This window comes from Narcine bancroftii, chromosome 1, assembly GCF_036971445.1.
Source record: "Narcine bancroftii isolate sNarBan1 chromosome 1, sNarBan1.hap1, whole genome shotgun sequence".
NCBI classification, from domain to species: Eukaryota; Metazoa; Chordata; class Chondrichthyes; order Torpediniformes; family Narcinidae; genus Narcine; species Narcine bancroftii.
In genome coordinates, this window is record NC_091469.1 from 26,049,123 (window position 1) to 26,063,639 (window position 14,517).

The 14,517-nt window shown below is 38.0% G+C and overlaps 1 protein-coding gene across 7 annotated transcripts in view; it reads left to right on the forward strand.

The window, feature by feature from the left end:
• Window positions 1–14,266, forward strand: part of elp1 (elongator acetyltransferase complex subunit 1) — a 130,773-nt gene extending 116,507 nt beyond the window's left edge. For 6 of the 7 annotated variants that reach the window (XM_069922706.1, XM_069922704.1, XM_069922705.1 and 3 more), the window contains 3 exons: window positions 2,108–2,262; window positions 11,082–11,160; window positions 13,445–14,266. In XM_069922706.1, the coding sequence (XP_069778807.1) occupies window positions 2,108–2,262; window positions 11,082–11,160; window positions 13,445–13,506 (296 nt within the window). In that variant the 3' untranslated portion in view covers window positions 13,507–14,266. The remainder of the gene's footprint in view (window positions 1–2,107; window positions 2,263–11,081; window positions 11,161–13,444) is intronic. The other variant, XM_069922719.1, reaches the window with a different exon arrangement.
• The last annotated feature ends 251 nt before the right edge of the window (window positions 14,267–14,517 follow it).

A 14,517-nucleotide genomic window follows, 5' to 3' on the forward strand; every position in this document is an offset into this window, starting at 1 on the left:
CTCTATTTCTCAGTCAGTACTGAAGTTAAACTTTGGTCAAGAAGAATGCATTATTATTTATACCACAGGCAGCACCTTTTCAGAGATTGAACTTGTTTTGTCTGAAATTATATTCTTTATCAGATGTTAATCAAGAGGCTTTCAAAGTGAAAAATTTTAGCACATTTTCTATCCTTACCAGGATGGAAGTTTCATAGACAGTTGGATGGAGTTGTTAAGATTTTCTTGAAAGGATTGGTGTGCATTCACAGCTTTGATTTTAATTCCTTTTTTTGGTTAAAATTATTAAATAGTTTTCTTTCACCTGTCACAAACTCTAATTGTATTGTTAAATTTTTTATTTTCGTGAATGGGTCATTTAAGAAGGAAGAAAAATGTAAGTTAAAGTTTCTTTGGAGCCTTCCTTGACTTTGAGGTCAATGGCATATTATGAATGTGGGAAACATGGCACAGTTAAGGTGGTAGTGGCATGGGTGTGGCATTAGCATGGGCGGCATGGTTAGTGTAACAGTAGCCAACCTGAGTTCAAATCCAGCGCTGCTTGTAAGGACTTTGTATGTTCTCCCTGTGTCTGTGTATGTTTCCTCCCACCCTCCAAAAATGTACAGGGTTTGTAGGTTAATTGGGTGGCACATGCTTGTGAGCCAGAAGGGCCTGTCTAGATAATTTTTTTAAATGCCAGAGAGTTTGTGCACACCAAGAATGCAAAATAGTACTGAGACAATCTGTTAAATGTTTGTTATTAGGTTATATTGGTAAAAGATGAATATTGGGCAAAACACCAGAAAGTTTCCTAAGATCGTTTACATCCACCTGATCAGACAGTGGGCGTTGGACAATGCTGTTTTGGAATGTCATCTTTAATTTTGTATTTTGGTCTCTTAAGTTTAAAGGTATAAAGAGTGTAATCACCAAATTCAACCTGATGTTCAGTGTCCATTCCACCTGATCTTTGTATTTAACTTTAACTGTATTTAATATATGTTTTAACAATTCTAATATTTTGATACCGAGTTCATTTACATCCAAATTCCACATTTTTGTGCATTTTTTCCTTTTGAATCTGATTTGCTCATTTATTTGAACATAGAACTCTACAGCACAGTACAGGCCCTTTGCCCAAGGTTGTGCTGACCCATATATCCCTATATTAAAAAAAAGTACTAAACCCACCATACCCCATAACCCTCTATTTTTTCCTTCATTCATATGCCTGTTTAAGAGTCTTTTAAATGCCCCTAATATTTCAGCCCCCACCACCATCCCAGGCAAGGTATTCTAGGCTCCCACAACACTGTGTTTATATATTTTTTAAAAACCCTACCCCTGATGTCTTCCCTCAACTTACTTCTCCTAACTCTATGCAAAAGCCCTCTGGTGTTTTCCATTACTGCCCTGGGAAGCAGGTGCTGGCTCTCCACCTTGTCTATGCCTCTCATAATCTTGTAGACCTCTATCAAGTCTCCTCTCATCCTTCTTCGCTCCAACGAGAAAAATCCCAGCTCTGCTAACCTTGCCTCATAAAACTTGTTTTTTTAATCCAGGCAACATCCTGGTAAATATGCTCTGCATCCTTCCTATTAAGAGGTGAACAGAACTGAACACAATATTCCAAGTGTGATCTCACCAGAGATTTGTAGAGTTGCAGCATGACTTCTCTACTCCTGAACTCAATCCCTCTATTAATGAAGCCCAGCATCCCATAGGTCTTCTTAATGATCCTATCTACCTGTGCAGCGAGCTTGAGGGATGTATGGATTTGAACCACAAGGTCCCTCTGTTCATCCACACGCCTAATTAACTGGCTATTTACCTTGAACTCAGCCTTCTGGTTTGTCCTTCCAAAATGCAGCACCTGACACTTGTCCGGATTGAAATTCATCTGCCATTTTTCTACCCAACTCTGCATCCTGTCTGTATCCTCTTGTAACCTTCAGTAACATTCCACTCCATCCACAACTTCTCCAACCCTTGTGTCATCTGCAAACTTACTGACCCATCCTTCTGCCTCTTCATCCAGGTAGTTTATAAAAATATTTGCATGAATTTTAAATCCTTGAACTTGTTTTCTGAAGTTGCTGTGTGTGTATGTGGTTCTTTTGTCCAGGTGAAGTCCACAACTTGCTAAAAGTTTTGGTCCTTTTTTGCTTTGATGATTTGGCTTCAGAGCTGCAACAAATTCTAGAAGATACCCTACAGCTAATGGAAAAGTCTATTCCTGATATCTGGCAGTCTGATATGAAGAGGTCAACTCTCGGTCCAGTAAGTGAAGCAATGTTATCAGTAAATGAGTCGTGATTTTCTTTACTGTTATTTGGTTTATCTAATATTGTCCTGAAATTACCTCTTCTATTTAACATCCCACTTAAATTGCTATTTTACATAATAATGGCTTACGCTGAGATCAGGTCTCCTCCTGAACCCACATGAAAGCACTAAATGAAAATGTACATTTGATACTCAAACTGGAAATTCATGTCTACAGATATCAGGCCAGCAAATATTGTCTGTCATTATTTTTAAATAAACAAACATAATGCCAGCCAAAGGCATTGTTTATTTTCAGTTCATTGAGCCTGTAGATTGAAAATTGGATAACAAAATTGTTTGTTGATCTGCTTCTCCCATGCAATTTAGATACCTGATGCATCAGAGTATTTCAGCTGAACACGTACAACACCTCCTGAAGGTTTTTTAAAGCATGGTCCAATTTTGGTGAAGAATTTCACAAATATTATTCCCCTGTTAGGAGCCCAAAGAACCCCAAAACCCAGCAGCAATAGACATTTACCAAGACAAATAGCTTTCAAAACAAAAGTTATTTTTAATCAACTTCAAACATGAAAATAGAAACAAACTTTAACTTAACTCTATTCTTATACTATACTCTATACTAACCCAAATTACCCCCTTCTAATTCTAAGCGCACATGTATGTAATGTGTGTATAAATTCAAGAAAAGTTCTTTGGTTCACAGTTCAATCTCACTTCTTCTTCCAAGTTCTCTGCTTGCTGGCAATCACCATTCTGTGCACAGAATTTAACATGTATAAAGTTCACCAGGCTTGGTGCTTCAAAGGTAAATGTTTACCGCTCAGGAAGGTTCTTGAAGGGTTTGCAGAGAGAGATATTTGTTGCTCCAGGATTTCCATAACTGAGGTACCACCACTAGTCACCTCAGGGTCTCGCTGATGAAACTTGCCCCATCAGAGTCTTCTGGAGGGTAACCTCTTTCTTCAAGCTACTACAGAGTTCCATTCCTTCCTCTATTTCAAAAGAAAAATCAGACGGATAGCACTTCCAGCCATCTACTGCTCTGGAATTTGCTTTCATCAGTTTCAAACAGTTTTCCCTGGATTGCACTTTTCAGTTACTTGTCAATGTCCCACACTGTGACTGAGCTCTTAACTCAGCTGTCTCTCTTTTCCAGCTGCCACTCCAAAGAGAGCATGTGACTCATGTCTTGCAAAACCCCCACCTTCCTGAGCAAAACAACAGGAGCAACTGCTCCCATCTGTTGTTAGATAAACAAAATCCAGGAGTGACCTTTCTATGAGCACTTTGCAGAAAGGTATTGATAGACAGCATGACTCCAGCAAGACAATGGTCAAGCATTTTATGATGTCAGTTCAATTAACACCAACTTGTGAAAGGTGTTTACATTCTCCAGAGATCCTGCAATGTGAATTCTTCAGTCTTTCAAATAAGATCTGTTTTAAAATGTATGTATGTGACCTACTCTAAATCTTATAAATTCTCCCTAAATATTAATATTGTTACACCTCAAACGCTTTTCATGTTCAAAATTAGTCCAGGACATACCCATTTGCATGGTTTTCACTAAATTTCCTTGTTATCTCAAGAAAAATATTCTTTGGCTTGGCTTTGTGGACGAAGATTTATGGAGGGGTATGTCCACGTCTGCTGCAGGCTCGTTGTTGTCTGACAAGTGCGATGTGGGACAGGCAGGCACGGTTACAGCGGTTGCAAGAGGAAAATTGGTTGGTTGGGGTTGGGTGTTGGGTTTTTCCTCCTTTGTCTTTTGTCAGTGAGGTGGGCTCTGCGGACTTCTTCAAAGGAGGTTGCTGCCCTCCGAACTGTGAGGCGCCAAGATGCACGGTTTGAGGCAATATCAGCCCACTGGTGGTGGTCAATGTGGCAGGCACCAAGAGATTTCTTTAGGCAGTCCTTGTACCTCTTCTTTGGTGCACCTCTGTCTCGGTGGCCAGTGGAGAGCTCGACATATAACACGATCTTGGGAAGGCGATGGTCCTCCATTCTGGAGACGTGACCCACCCAGCGCAGTTGGGTCTTCAGCAGCATGGATTCGATGCTTGCGGACTCTGCCAGCTCGAGTACTTCGATGTTGGTGATGAAGTCATTCCAATGGATGTTGAGGATGGAGCAGAGACAGCGCTGGTGGAAGCGTTCTAGGAGCCGTAGGTGATGCCGGTAGAGGACCCATGATTCAGAGCCGAACAGGAACGTGGGTATGACAACGGCTCTGTACACGCTGATCTTTGTGTGTTTCTTCAGGTGGTTGTTTTTCCAGACTCTTGTGTAGTCCTCCAAAGGCGCTATTTGCCTTGGCGAGTCTGTTGTTTATCTCTTTGTCGATCCTTGCATCAGATGAAATGGTGCAGCTGAGGTAGGTAAACTGGTTGACCGTTTTGAGTTCTGTGTGTCCGATGGAGATGTGGAGGGGCTGGTAGTCATGGTGGGGAGCTGGCTGATGGAGGACCTCAGTTTTCTTCAGGCTGACTTCCAGGCCAAACATTTTGGCGTTTCCGCAAAACAGGACATCATGCGCTGGAGAGCTGGCTCTGAATGGGCAACTAAAGCAGCATCGTCTGCAAAGAGTAGTTCACGGACAAGTTGCTCTTGTGTCTCTTGGTGTGAGCTTGCAGGTGCCTCAGATTGAAGAGACTGCCATCCGTGCGGTATAAACAGCGTCTTCATTGTTGAGGTCTTTCATGGCTTGTTTCAGCATCATGCTGAAGATAGTAAAGAGGGTTGGTGCGAGGATGCAAACCTAAAAGCTTTGCAATTAATTGATAAGGGTGCTAAAGATTGTAAAAAAAAGCCTGAAGTCTGACAAAGTTGTGCTGGTTAAAAATGAATCATAGAAAAGGGGTGTGGTCATGTGAAGGTCTTAGACAGATGTGTTTTGGTTGAGCTCTCCATGAAGAATACTAAATAGATGGTCAAAACTTGAAAATCAAGATTTATTTAATCAAAAATGGATAAAACTAACATGAAGAAGCCAAGGCAGCTGAGAACAAAGATTGAAGAAGTTCCTATTCAACTGGGAACATGGGGGGAAAGTCTGAAAGAGAGCGGTGCAAAAATGGAGACAGGACCAGCAGAACCAGGTAAAACTGGCGAGTCAGGTCAAGAACTGAGCATCATCCTGGGAAAAAATGGAGAACTTGAGTAACTGATTCATAATTGTTGAAATGTTGATGATAGATATGACGGACAAAATGACTGAAATAAAAGATTGTTGAAGACCTGATGGAGAGAACGGGTTGAGCAGTCTGAATTGATGAAAACACAAAAAACTTGAGGCTTTGGGGAAAAAAAAGCTAAAGAATAGGAGTCAGATAAACAAGGACTGCTTGACAAAATTGACCATATGGAGAACTTTAGTCGATGGAACAATGTCCAAATTATTGGACTAAAGGAAGGAATCAAGGGAAGAGACCGGTGAACATTTTTCAAAAATGGATCCCACAAGCGTTGGGAGAAGACAAATTTGGAGAAAAACTACATATTGAGAGAGCTCACCGAACACTCAGACCCAGAAGAGCCAGCGATCAGAGACCAAGGCCAGTTCTGGTGAGACTTTTAAGCTACTGAGAACAGGAGGTAATTCTGAGAGCAGCATATGATTACACTAAGCAGAATAATGGCCCACCCAAGGTTGATCATGAAAAGATACTATTTTTTTCAAGATTTTAGTCTGACCTTGATTAAACAAGAAAAGAATTTGAAGATGTGAAAAGACAACTACATGCTAATAACTTGAAATGCTCAATGATATACCCCGCGACATTGAGGGTCTAAATAGTGGAATGGGTCCAGTGATTTTATTTCAAGACCAAAAATGAAGTGGAATACTTTCTGCAAAGTTTACTAAAAAAATAGATCAAGGTTACCAAGGAAGAAAATTGTGAAAATATTTATAATGGAACTAAGTAAAAGTTGTATTTTTTTTTATTTTTACAAAACCATCTTGTATTTATGTTTAAAAGTAATGTATGGAAAAACTCACGGAGAGCTCAATAAAAGGAAATAAAAAAATCTGAGATAAATGGTAGCAGGGTGGAAACTCTGGACTAAGGGGGAGAATATATCTATAAAAAAAATTGCGTTAAATGGAGAGGGGTTCTCCTTCCTCAAGAGATTCCATGGGAATTTTTCACTGACTTTCAGGCCTCTACATATATGTCACCATCAGGGCAGGAGGTTTGTGTGTTTTTCTTAAAGGGGGCATTGTGTGTTTTTCTTAAAGGGGAAGGATCACTATTATTTAAAGAGTCAGAGATTTTACTGTTAAAAAAATTGTTTTAAAGAAGAATATAAATAGAACATGAAAATTTATTAGTTTTAATCTTAATGAAATTAACGATAAGGTGAAGAGAAAATGGGTCTTGGCATACTTTAAAAAAAAATTAAAGACAGGTATAGTCTTTTACGAGAAACACATCTTACCAAATTGGAACATGCAAAATTAAAAAGAGATTGGGCAGGGCAAGTAATATCATCTTCATTTGGATCAGAAGCAAGAGTTGTAGTAATTTTAATTAATAAAAATATACCAATAATAATAGACAAGACATAAACAGATCAAGCTGGAAGATTTATAATGGCACACTGCAAAAATGGACATTTATGAACATTTATGCCCCAAATTATGATGAAGTCTTATGAAGAATATCTTTTTAAAAACCGCAGAAGGAAGAGAAAATATATTGTTTGGAGGAGATTTCAGTTTTTGTTTAGATCCAATATTAGATAAATCAGTGAGAACGGTAACAAGGGCAAAAGCTGCAAAAACGATATTATGAATGATTTAAATTTAATTGATATTTGGAGGCAGCTCACCCTCCTCCCCCTTAGAAAGAAACTATTCGTTCTACTCAAGGATACATGATTCACATACAAGGATTGACCTAATTTTAATGTCTGCTCAGTTACAAAGTAGAGTGGTAAAAATAGAATACTAAGCAAGACTTTTATCAGACCGTTCGCCATTAATGTTAACTGTTACAATAATGCTAAAGTAAGAAAGTATGTATAGATGGCCTTAATGCTACATTACTAAAGAATAAGGATTTTTGTGAATTTATTAAGAGACAGATAGAAATATTTTGTGAAAACAATCTTCCTTCCACTGACAACAGTTTTCTTATATGGGATATGCTTAAAGCTTACTTGAGGGGACAAATTATTTCTTATACTAAAAATTTTGAGAGAATATGCAAGAGACTTAGAAGGTCTAGAGAAGGATATAACAAAATTGGAAAGAGAAAATCAGGAACACGAAAAATATAGAACATTAGAGAACAAAAAGTTACAATAAAATAACATGCTACAAACATATAGAATAGAAAAAAAAATTATTAAGACTAAACAATTAAGACAATTCCTATGGAATAACAAAATACCAAGAATTGCATTGGAAAAGTTAACATGGGATTATAAATTGGGTGGACTTAGACTCCTGGATTTTAAGAAGCATTATCTATTAGCACAAGCAAGATTTCTATCATCTTTCCTTGAAGAAAACAGTCCCCCTTCATGGATTCGACTGGGACTGAATTCAATAAAAGAGGAGACATTGGACTTTATTTATAAATGGAATGTTAAGTCAATAAAAAAAAACCAGATAATCCTATATTAATACACAATTAGAATATGGCAAGAAATAAATAAGTGTATCCGGAGAAAAATGCACTGAAGACACCATTATGTAAAAATGTGCTACTGCCTATGAATCTGAGCAACAAGATGTTGAATTCATGGTATGTCAAAGGAATAAGATATATTGCTATATGGAGGGATCTCTTAATGTCTTTTGAACAATTAAGAAATGTATGGAGTAACTAATGGGACATTCTTTTGCTTTTTCCGGTTAAGATTGTTCTTAAGAGAAAGATGGGAACCAAACTTGGACCCACCTGAAATTAATGAGATGGAACAGACAATTCAGCTAGCGAACACATCTAAATTTATATCTAAAATGTACTTGTTCTCCAAAATGAAAGTGCAAAACCAGGTTTACAGAGATTGAGAGATGGAAATCAGATTTAGGAGTTGCAATAATGGAAAGATGCTGGTGTTTGGATAGTATTATGTCAATTATGAACACAAAATACAGATTAGTACAATATAATTTCCTACACCAATTGAACCTCACACCACAAAACTTACATAAATCAAAATCGGAAATGTGTTTTAAATGTGGAATAGAAATAGGAACATTTGTACATGCTACGTGGTTGTGTGTGAAGGTACGACCTTTTTGGAAAGATATTACTGAAATATTAACATGGATAACAGGAGTGGCCTTCATATATGACCCAGAGTTTTATCTTTTGGCCAATTTTATTGAAATAAGTAACAAACTAAATTCCAAATTTTATTTGTTAAAACAGCTTTAACTGTGGCTAAGAAATATATTGCGATCACTTGGAAATCTGACTCCCCTCTACAAATAGCACAATGGAGGACAGAGATGAACAGTTGTATACCTATGGGGGGGGAAAAAAATCACATACAATCTAAAGAACAAATATGACATATTTGTAAAAATATGGCAACCATATTTGGATTATATAGGGGCCCAAATATAAATTAAAAAAAAATAAAGGTAGTACTATTATAAAAATATGTCATCTCCCATGAAGCCTTCCTTTTTTTAAAACTCAACTGTAAGCCCTGACAGTGGATGGATTTATATTGTAAAGTGGGTTGGTGGGGGAGGGGGGTGGAAGGGGTTGTTGTGTTTTGTTTTGTAAAAATAATTGATATATGTGTGTTTTTAAAAAAGTGTATATATATATTGCACTTGCCAACACCATGCTTGCCAAGGATTCCTGGCCAGGTTGGTCACGTCTCCAGAATGGTGGACCATCGCCTTCCCAAAATCGTGTTCTATGGCGAGCTCTCCACTGGCCACCGAGACAAAGGTGCATTAAAGAAGAGGTACAAGGACTGCTTAAATAAATCTCTTGGTGCCTGCCACATTGACCACCGCCAGTGGGCTGATATCGCCTCCAACCGTGCATCTTGGCGCCTCACAGTTCAGCGGGCAGCAACCTCCTTTAAAGATAACCGCAGAGCCCACCTCACTGACAAAAGACAAAGAAAAACCCAACACCCAACCCCAACCAACCAATTTTCCCTTGCAACCACTGCAACTGTCCCTGCCTGTCCCGCATCGGACTTGTCAGTCACCAATGAGACTGCAGTAGACGCGGACATACCCCTCCATAAATCTTCGTCCGCGAAGCCAAGCCAAAGTATATATATTATATATATATATCTCTTTAAAATGGAAATTTTTGATGTATATTTATGGAAAAAAAATAAAACACTCAAAAAAAAAAGTGGAGTATTCAGCCCTTTAAGCCATTTCCACCATTCATTCAGATCATATGGGATCTGTGTAAGAAATATCTTTGGTTCTTTAACTCTTTATACTTAAAAATAGCTCAGTTCTGAGTTTGAAATTTTCAGTGGGACTCAGTCATAGAAGTTTGTTGAGAAAGACTTCAAGAGTTCCCTTAACCCTCAAGGTGAAGTGCTTCTGCATCACTCTAATTTTAATGCTTCCTTATTCTGGTATTGGTAATCCATCCCTCTGACCTCTTCAATGAACTGAATCATTTAAATTATATAATTTCCCCATTCCCAAGTTCTAATTCAAGGGAAGTTTTTGAAGGTAACTCTGTACATTTGGAAATAATGATGGATAACCAATAAAGCTCACATAGCCATAGAACTTGATGGCACCAGGCTAGCCAGGTGAAAATAAATTTGTAAAATCGAGAATTAATTTCATGTAAGGAAGGGGAAATGTAATCTTTAAATCTTTGAGAATTTGGGTGTTACTTACAAGGCCTGTCTTTCATTACCCTTGAAAAGGTAGCGAGTCATCACCTTGAACTGCTGCAGTCCTTTCACAGCACCAAATGTTGGAAATCTAAAATTTAAAAGAAAACACTGGAAATATTCAGCAGACCAGGAGACATTATTCACAGAGTGCTTGACCTGTGTTCCAGCATTTTCAGCTTTACACAATATCTTTGAATAAGGGTTATCCAAAATTTAGAAGCAGTGCCAATGAATTGTTACAAATGTAATTCAAAGACAGGAAGATGTGTGACTGGGAGGGAAAATTGTAGTCATGCCTGTTCAAGGAAGATTCCTTTTAATGTTCTTGATTCTGATTGTACACTCAAGGGATTGAGTGCTGGAGAATTCTTTCAAAGAAGAAGAAAAGGTTAGAAAGATACTCAAATTTCACAGGTTGATTCAAAGGTAGCAGTCATGAGTCAAGTGAATGGCAATATGGGGTTAAGCAGATGAATAAATAGCCTGTGCTGTTCCTAGATTGACTAAATTAGACACAAATAATGCATTCATCAAACTTTTTTATTTCCTTTTACTGTATTCAAATATGTTTTGGTTATTTGGCATATCAAAAGGCCAAGTAAAAACATAAGCAATAGGAGCAGGAGTTGACCATCTGACCCAGCAATACTGCTCCACTGTTCAGTATAATCATGGTGGATCTGACCGGTGGTCTCTGCTCCACTTATCTACCTGTTCCCCATCACTCTCAATTCCCTATTCAAAAATATATCTATCTATATCTTAAATACATTCAATGAGGCAGACCCTATGCTTCTTTGTGCAGAGAATTCCACAGATATACTACTCTCTGGGAGAAATAGTTCCCTCTTATCTTAAACCTACCTGCTGAATTTTGAGGCTATGTCTCCTTGTTATAGTCTCAATAGATATGGTTAATGAGCTTTAGTCTCAACTATCATTTATTCTCCTTGCTTTAGGTTCTTGGACCAGATTCTACTGCAAATAGCATTACTGCTTCCCTCCAATGGTCACAAAGTGGAATGACACCTCACCAAGGTCAGTTATGCACATGGTGGTTTCAACAAAGCCTAGAGTTTAAGTTCCATATTCAGAGATAAGCAGCAAAATCTTTAAAGCAGCATTACCTTTTATGTAAGTCAAGATGCCCACACTTTGCGATTGATTTAGTCCATACATGTCAAACTCAGGCCCACGGGCCAAATTTGGCCTGTGATATAATTATATTTGGCCAGCAAGATCATATCAAATATGTATTAGAGCTGGCCCGCTGGCCGCCGCGCCAGTATAGCGCATGCACAGCTAATACTACAAATCCCAGAATGCTTTGCAAATGCGTTGGCGCTGGCCCGTCAGCCCGCTAATCGCCCCCACCCCCTCTGTTTACTTTCATTAGCATCTGCGACCTGTCGCCCAACTCACGTGTAATAAACCCCTTACGAAAAATGGCCAAACGAAAGACAGAAAACAGGACCTTTCAAGACAGGTGGGAGGCAAACTCTGACCCCAGAGTTTGATGAACTTCCATCTAAGAAGAGATGCCAAGTATCTGGTTTAGACCCAGGTGCATCAGAGTAAATCACAGTGTAGCAAGCTAAGCTTGGATTAATATTTTCTTTGGTTAACTTTGGACTGTTCATAGTTGAAAGATTGGATTTTCATTGAAGCAAGTTGTTATTTTTTTGACTTGTTGGCTTGTGAAAAAAAATACATTTAAAAGGAGCTTAAAGGCTATGGAGAAATACTATTTATTGAATATTTTATTTCTCATTTGTTAATGCTTCTTCTGGAAAGAGTTTAACCAAAACTATCATTAAACATTTATTTTAATAAGAAAAAGTTTAACATTACATATGTTGAAAGAAGAGAAAACATGCAGATGTTGTTGAAAATTTTCAATAAATATTTAGTTTGGCCCACGACTTAGTCCAAGTTTTTAATTTTGGCTCTTTGTGAATTTGAGTTTGACACCCCTGATTTAGTACAAGAAAGAAAGCAGCATACAGCTACACCTCAAAGCACTCCACTATGAATAAAGTAAGGTAGTTTCTTATTGTGGTCACTGCTGTAATATAGGAAGAATGACAGCTAATTTTGTGTGAATTGAGCTCAACAATTAGGCAATCATTTTAGGTTTTGAGAACAGGATAATGGAGAGAACCTGCCTTCTTTGGCATAATATTGTTTAACATTCATGTGAGAGAAATTGCAAGGCCTGGATTTAACATTTCATTCAAAAGATGGCTCTTCCACTTGTACAATATTCATTCAGTTCAGATGTGGGAGAGTCAGGCTAGATTTTTGCAGTCAAGTAAAAAAACTCAGAAATATTTAGAAGGATCAGCAGATGCTGGAATTTGGAGCAAAAATAAACTGCTTGAGGAACTCAGTGGGTCAGGCAGAGAAATGGACAGTCAGTATTTCGAGTCAAAACTCTGCTTCCATCAGCAGTTTTTTTTAAAATGTAGGTAACACAACTAAAAATAATGAAAAAAGCGAAGCACTGCATGCATCTAAATTTCAGAGCATTTCGGAAGTGGTTTTATCTCTACATCAATAAAAATAATCTTGACTTGCAGCAGAGACGATGTTTATTGTGGACAACAATGAGCTGCTGAACCTGACCTCATGGGAGAACTAAATTAATGAAGTGTTGAAATGATACATTCACTGGCAATGGAACAACAGCTACACTCTGACAAGTTTCACTGACTTGCACCTTTCATCAGTTGAAGAAAACTTTTGGAATCAGTGCCTTGAGCAAGTTTACAAACTTGATTCCTGAAGAAGGGCTCAGGCCCGAAATGTCGGCAGCTCATTGTTTTCCACAAATTCTGCCTGACCTGCAGAGTTCCTCAAGCACTTTTGTGTACTACACCAGACAACAGTATCTGAAAACCTCAGTTTGTAGGGGAGGAGAGGTGGGGTAGAGTAGTATTTAATTATACACGTATGATTCATTCATTGTATGTCTGTGGTGAACTCTTTTGATGAGTTAGGAATGAGTAGTATTCTTACCAAGTAAGGCATATGCTGAGCTCTTTAGCACGACAATGCAAGTCAACTCAAGTGCATCAGGAGCCAAATACAGACCAGATTTCCTTCCCTAAAAGATGTTGTGGAATCTTGTGAGTTTGATCTTCAGATTATTATTATTGAATCAAGCTTCTTGCTTCAGATTTATTCAATGATGTTTTTAAATTCCTTGGGTGCTGTGATGGGATTGAACTCTCTGAATTAATACTAGTAGAGTAATATAACCACCATACCTTGAATTCAATCAACTGGCACACTCTGATTGCTTGTATTTCTTTTCCCCTAGATGAAATCTTTGTTCCACCTAAACTTAATAAGAATGTGAAGTGGAAGCTGAACAGTTTATGAAGCAATTCCATTTAGCCACCTTGTCGTCTTTCCACTCCCTGGTGCTGCACGTACATAGTGCAGTCAGCAAGTGGCGACGTGAATGAAAGCCAGGCTTGTGAAAATGATCAGCAGTGATGAAGGCCTAACTGGGAATGTGGATCCTTTCTCCAGCTACAAAAGGACTGAATGTACGATCGTGGCAATACGACAATCATACAACTTGTACTCAGAAGGCAAGAGTTTTCCTGCTGATATGGTTAGAAAATTAAGGCAGTCCAAATCCAATAGTATAAACTATCACTTGAAAATCTTGGATAACACTTGTTATTCCTTGTAAATATCTAATGTTGTATTCTTTTACAAATGTTTCTATCACATCACAATGATTTTTGAAAACAAAAAAATGGCAAAGGAATCCATTTGCACAGAAGCTGGTGTGAAGTAAACATGGTTAGGTGGCAGGAACAGAAAATAGGTCCATAAATTAGAGCAAAATCTGAAGAGATTGGCTGGAACCATCAATGACAAAAACAAAATAAGAGAGGATCTGGTATACTGCGGTGAGGTCTGAATATACTCCAAAACCTCTTTCAAAAAGGAAGAAAAAGTTGCGAATGGTTTTTATAGGTGTTTTGGAAAATGTTTTGCTTTTTGATGACAACAGAGATTCAGATCTGTATACTTTAATTTGTTTATAGAGATTGGAATAGACTTGTTGCAAAAAAAAATGAAAAGCAAAATGCCAACATAATAAATTGTGAAGATATTAGTGATAAAATTTATATCCTCCTGTGCTTTAACAAATCTTGGTCAAGAGGTTGATCATATTGCATCAAATTATTCATGACAATTTGTCAAAATAAGTTCAGCATCCCAAGGCAAGACAGGAGTGTGTCATTATCTTTTCCTCTTGGTTGGGGGTACTGTATGTGGGCCCACCAGAGTGCAGGAAGTGATCTCAGACAAAATGGATACCCCATACACCACCATGTCCATTTACTCCTTTCATCACCAGTGCACTACATCATA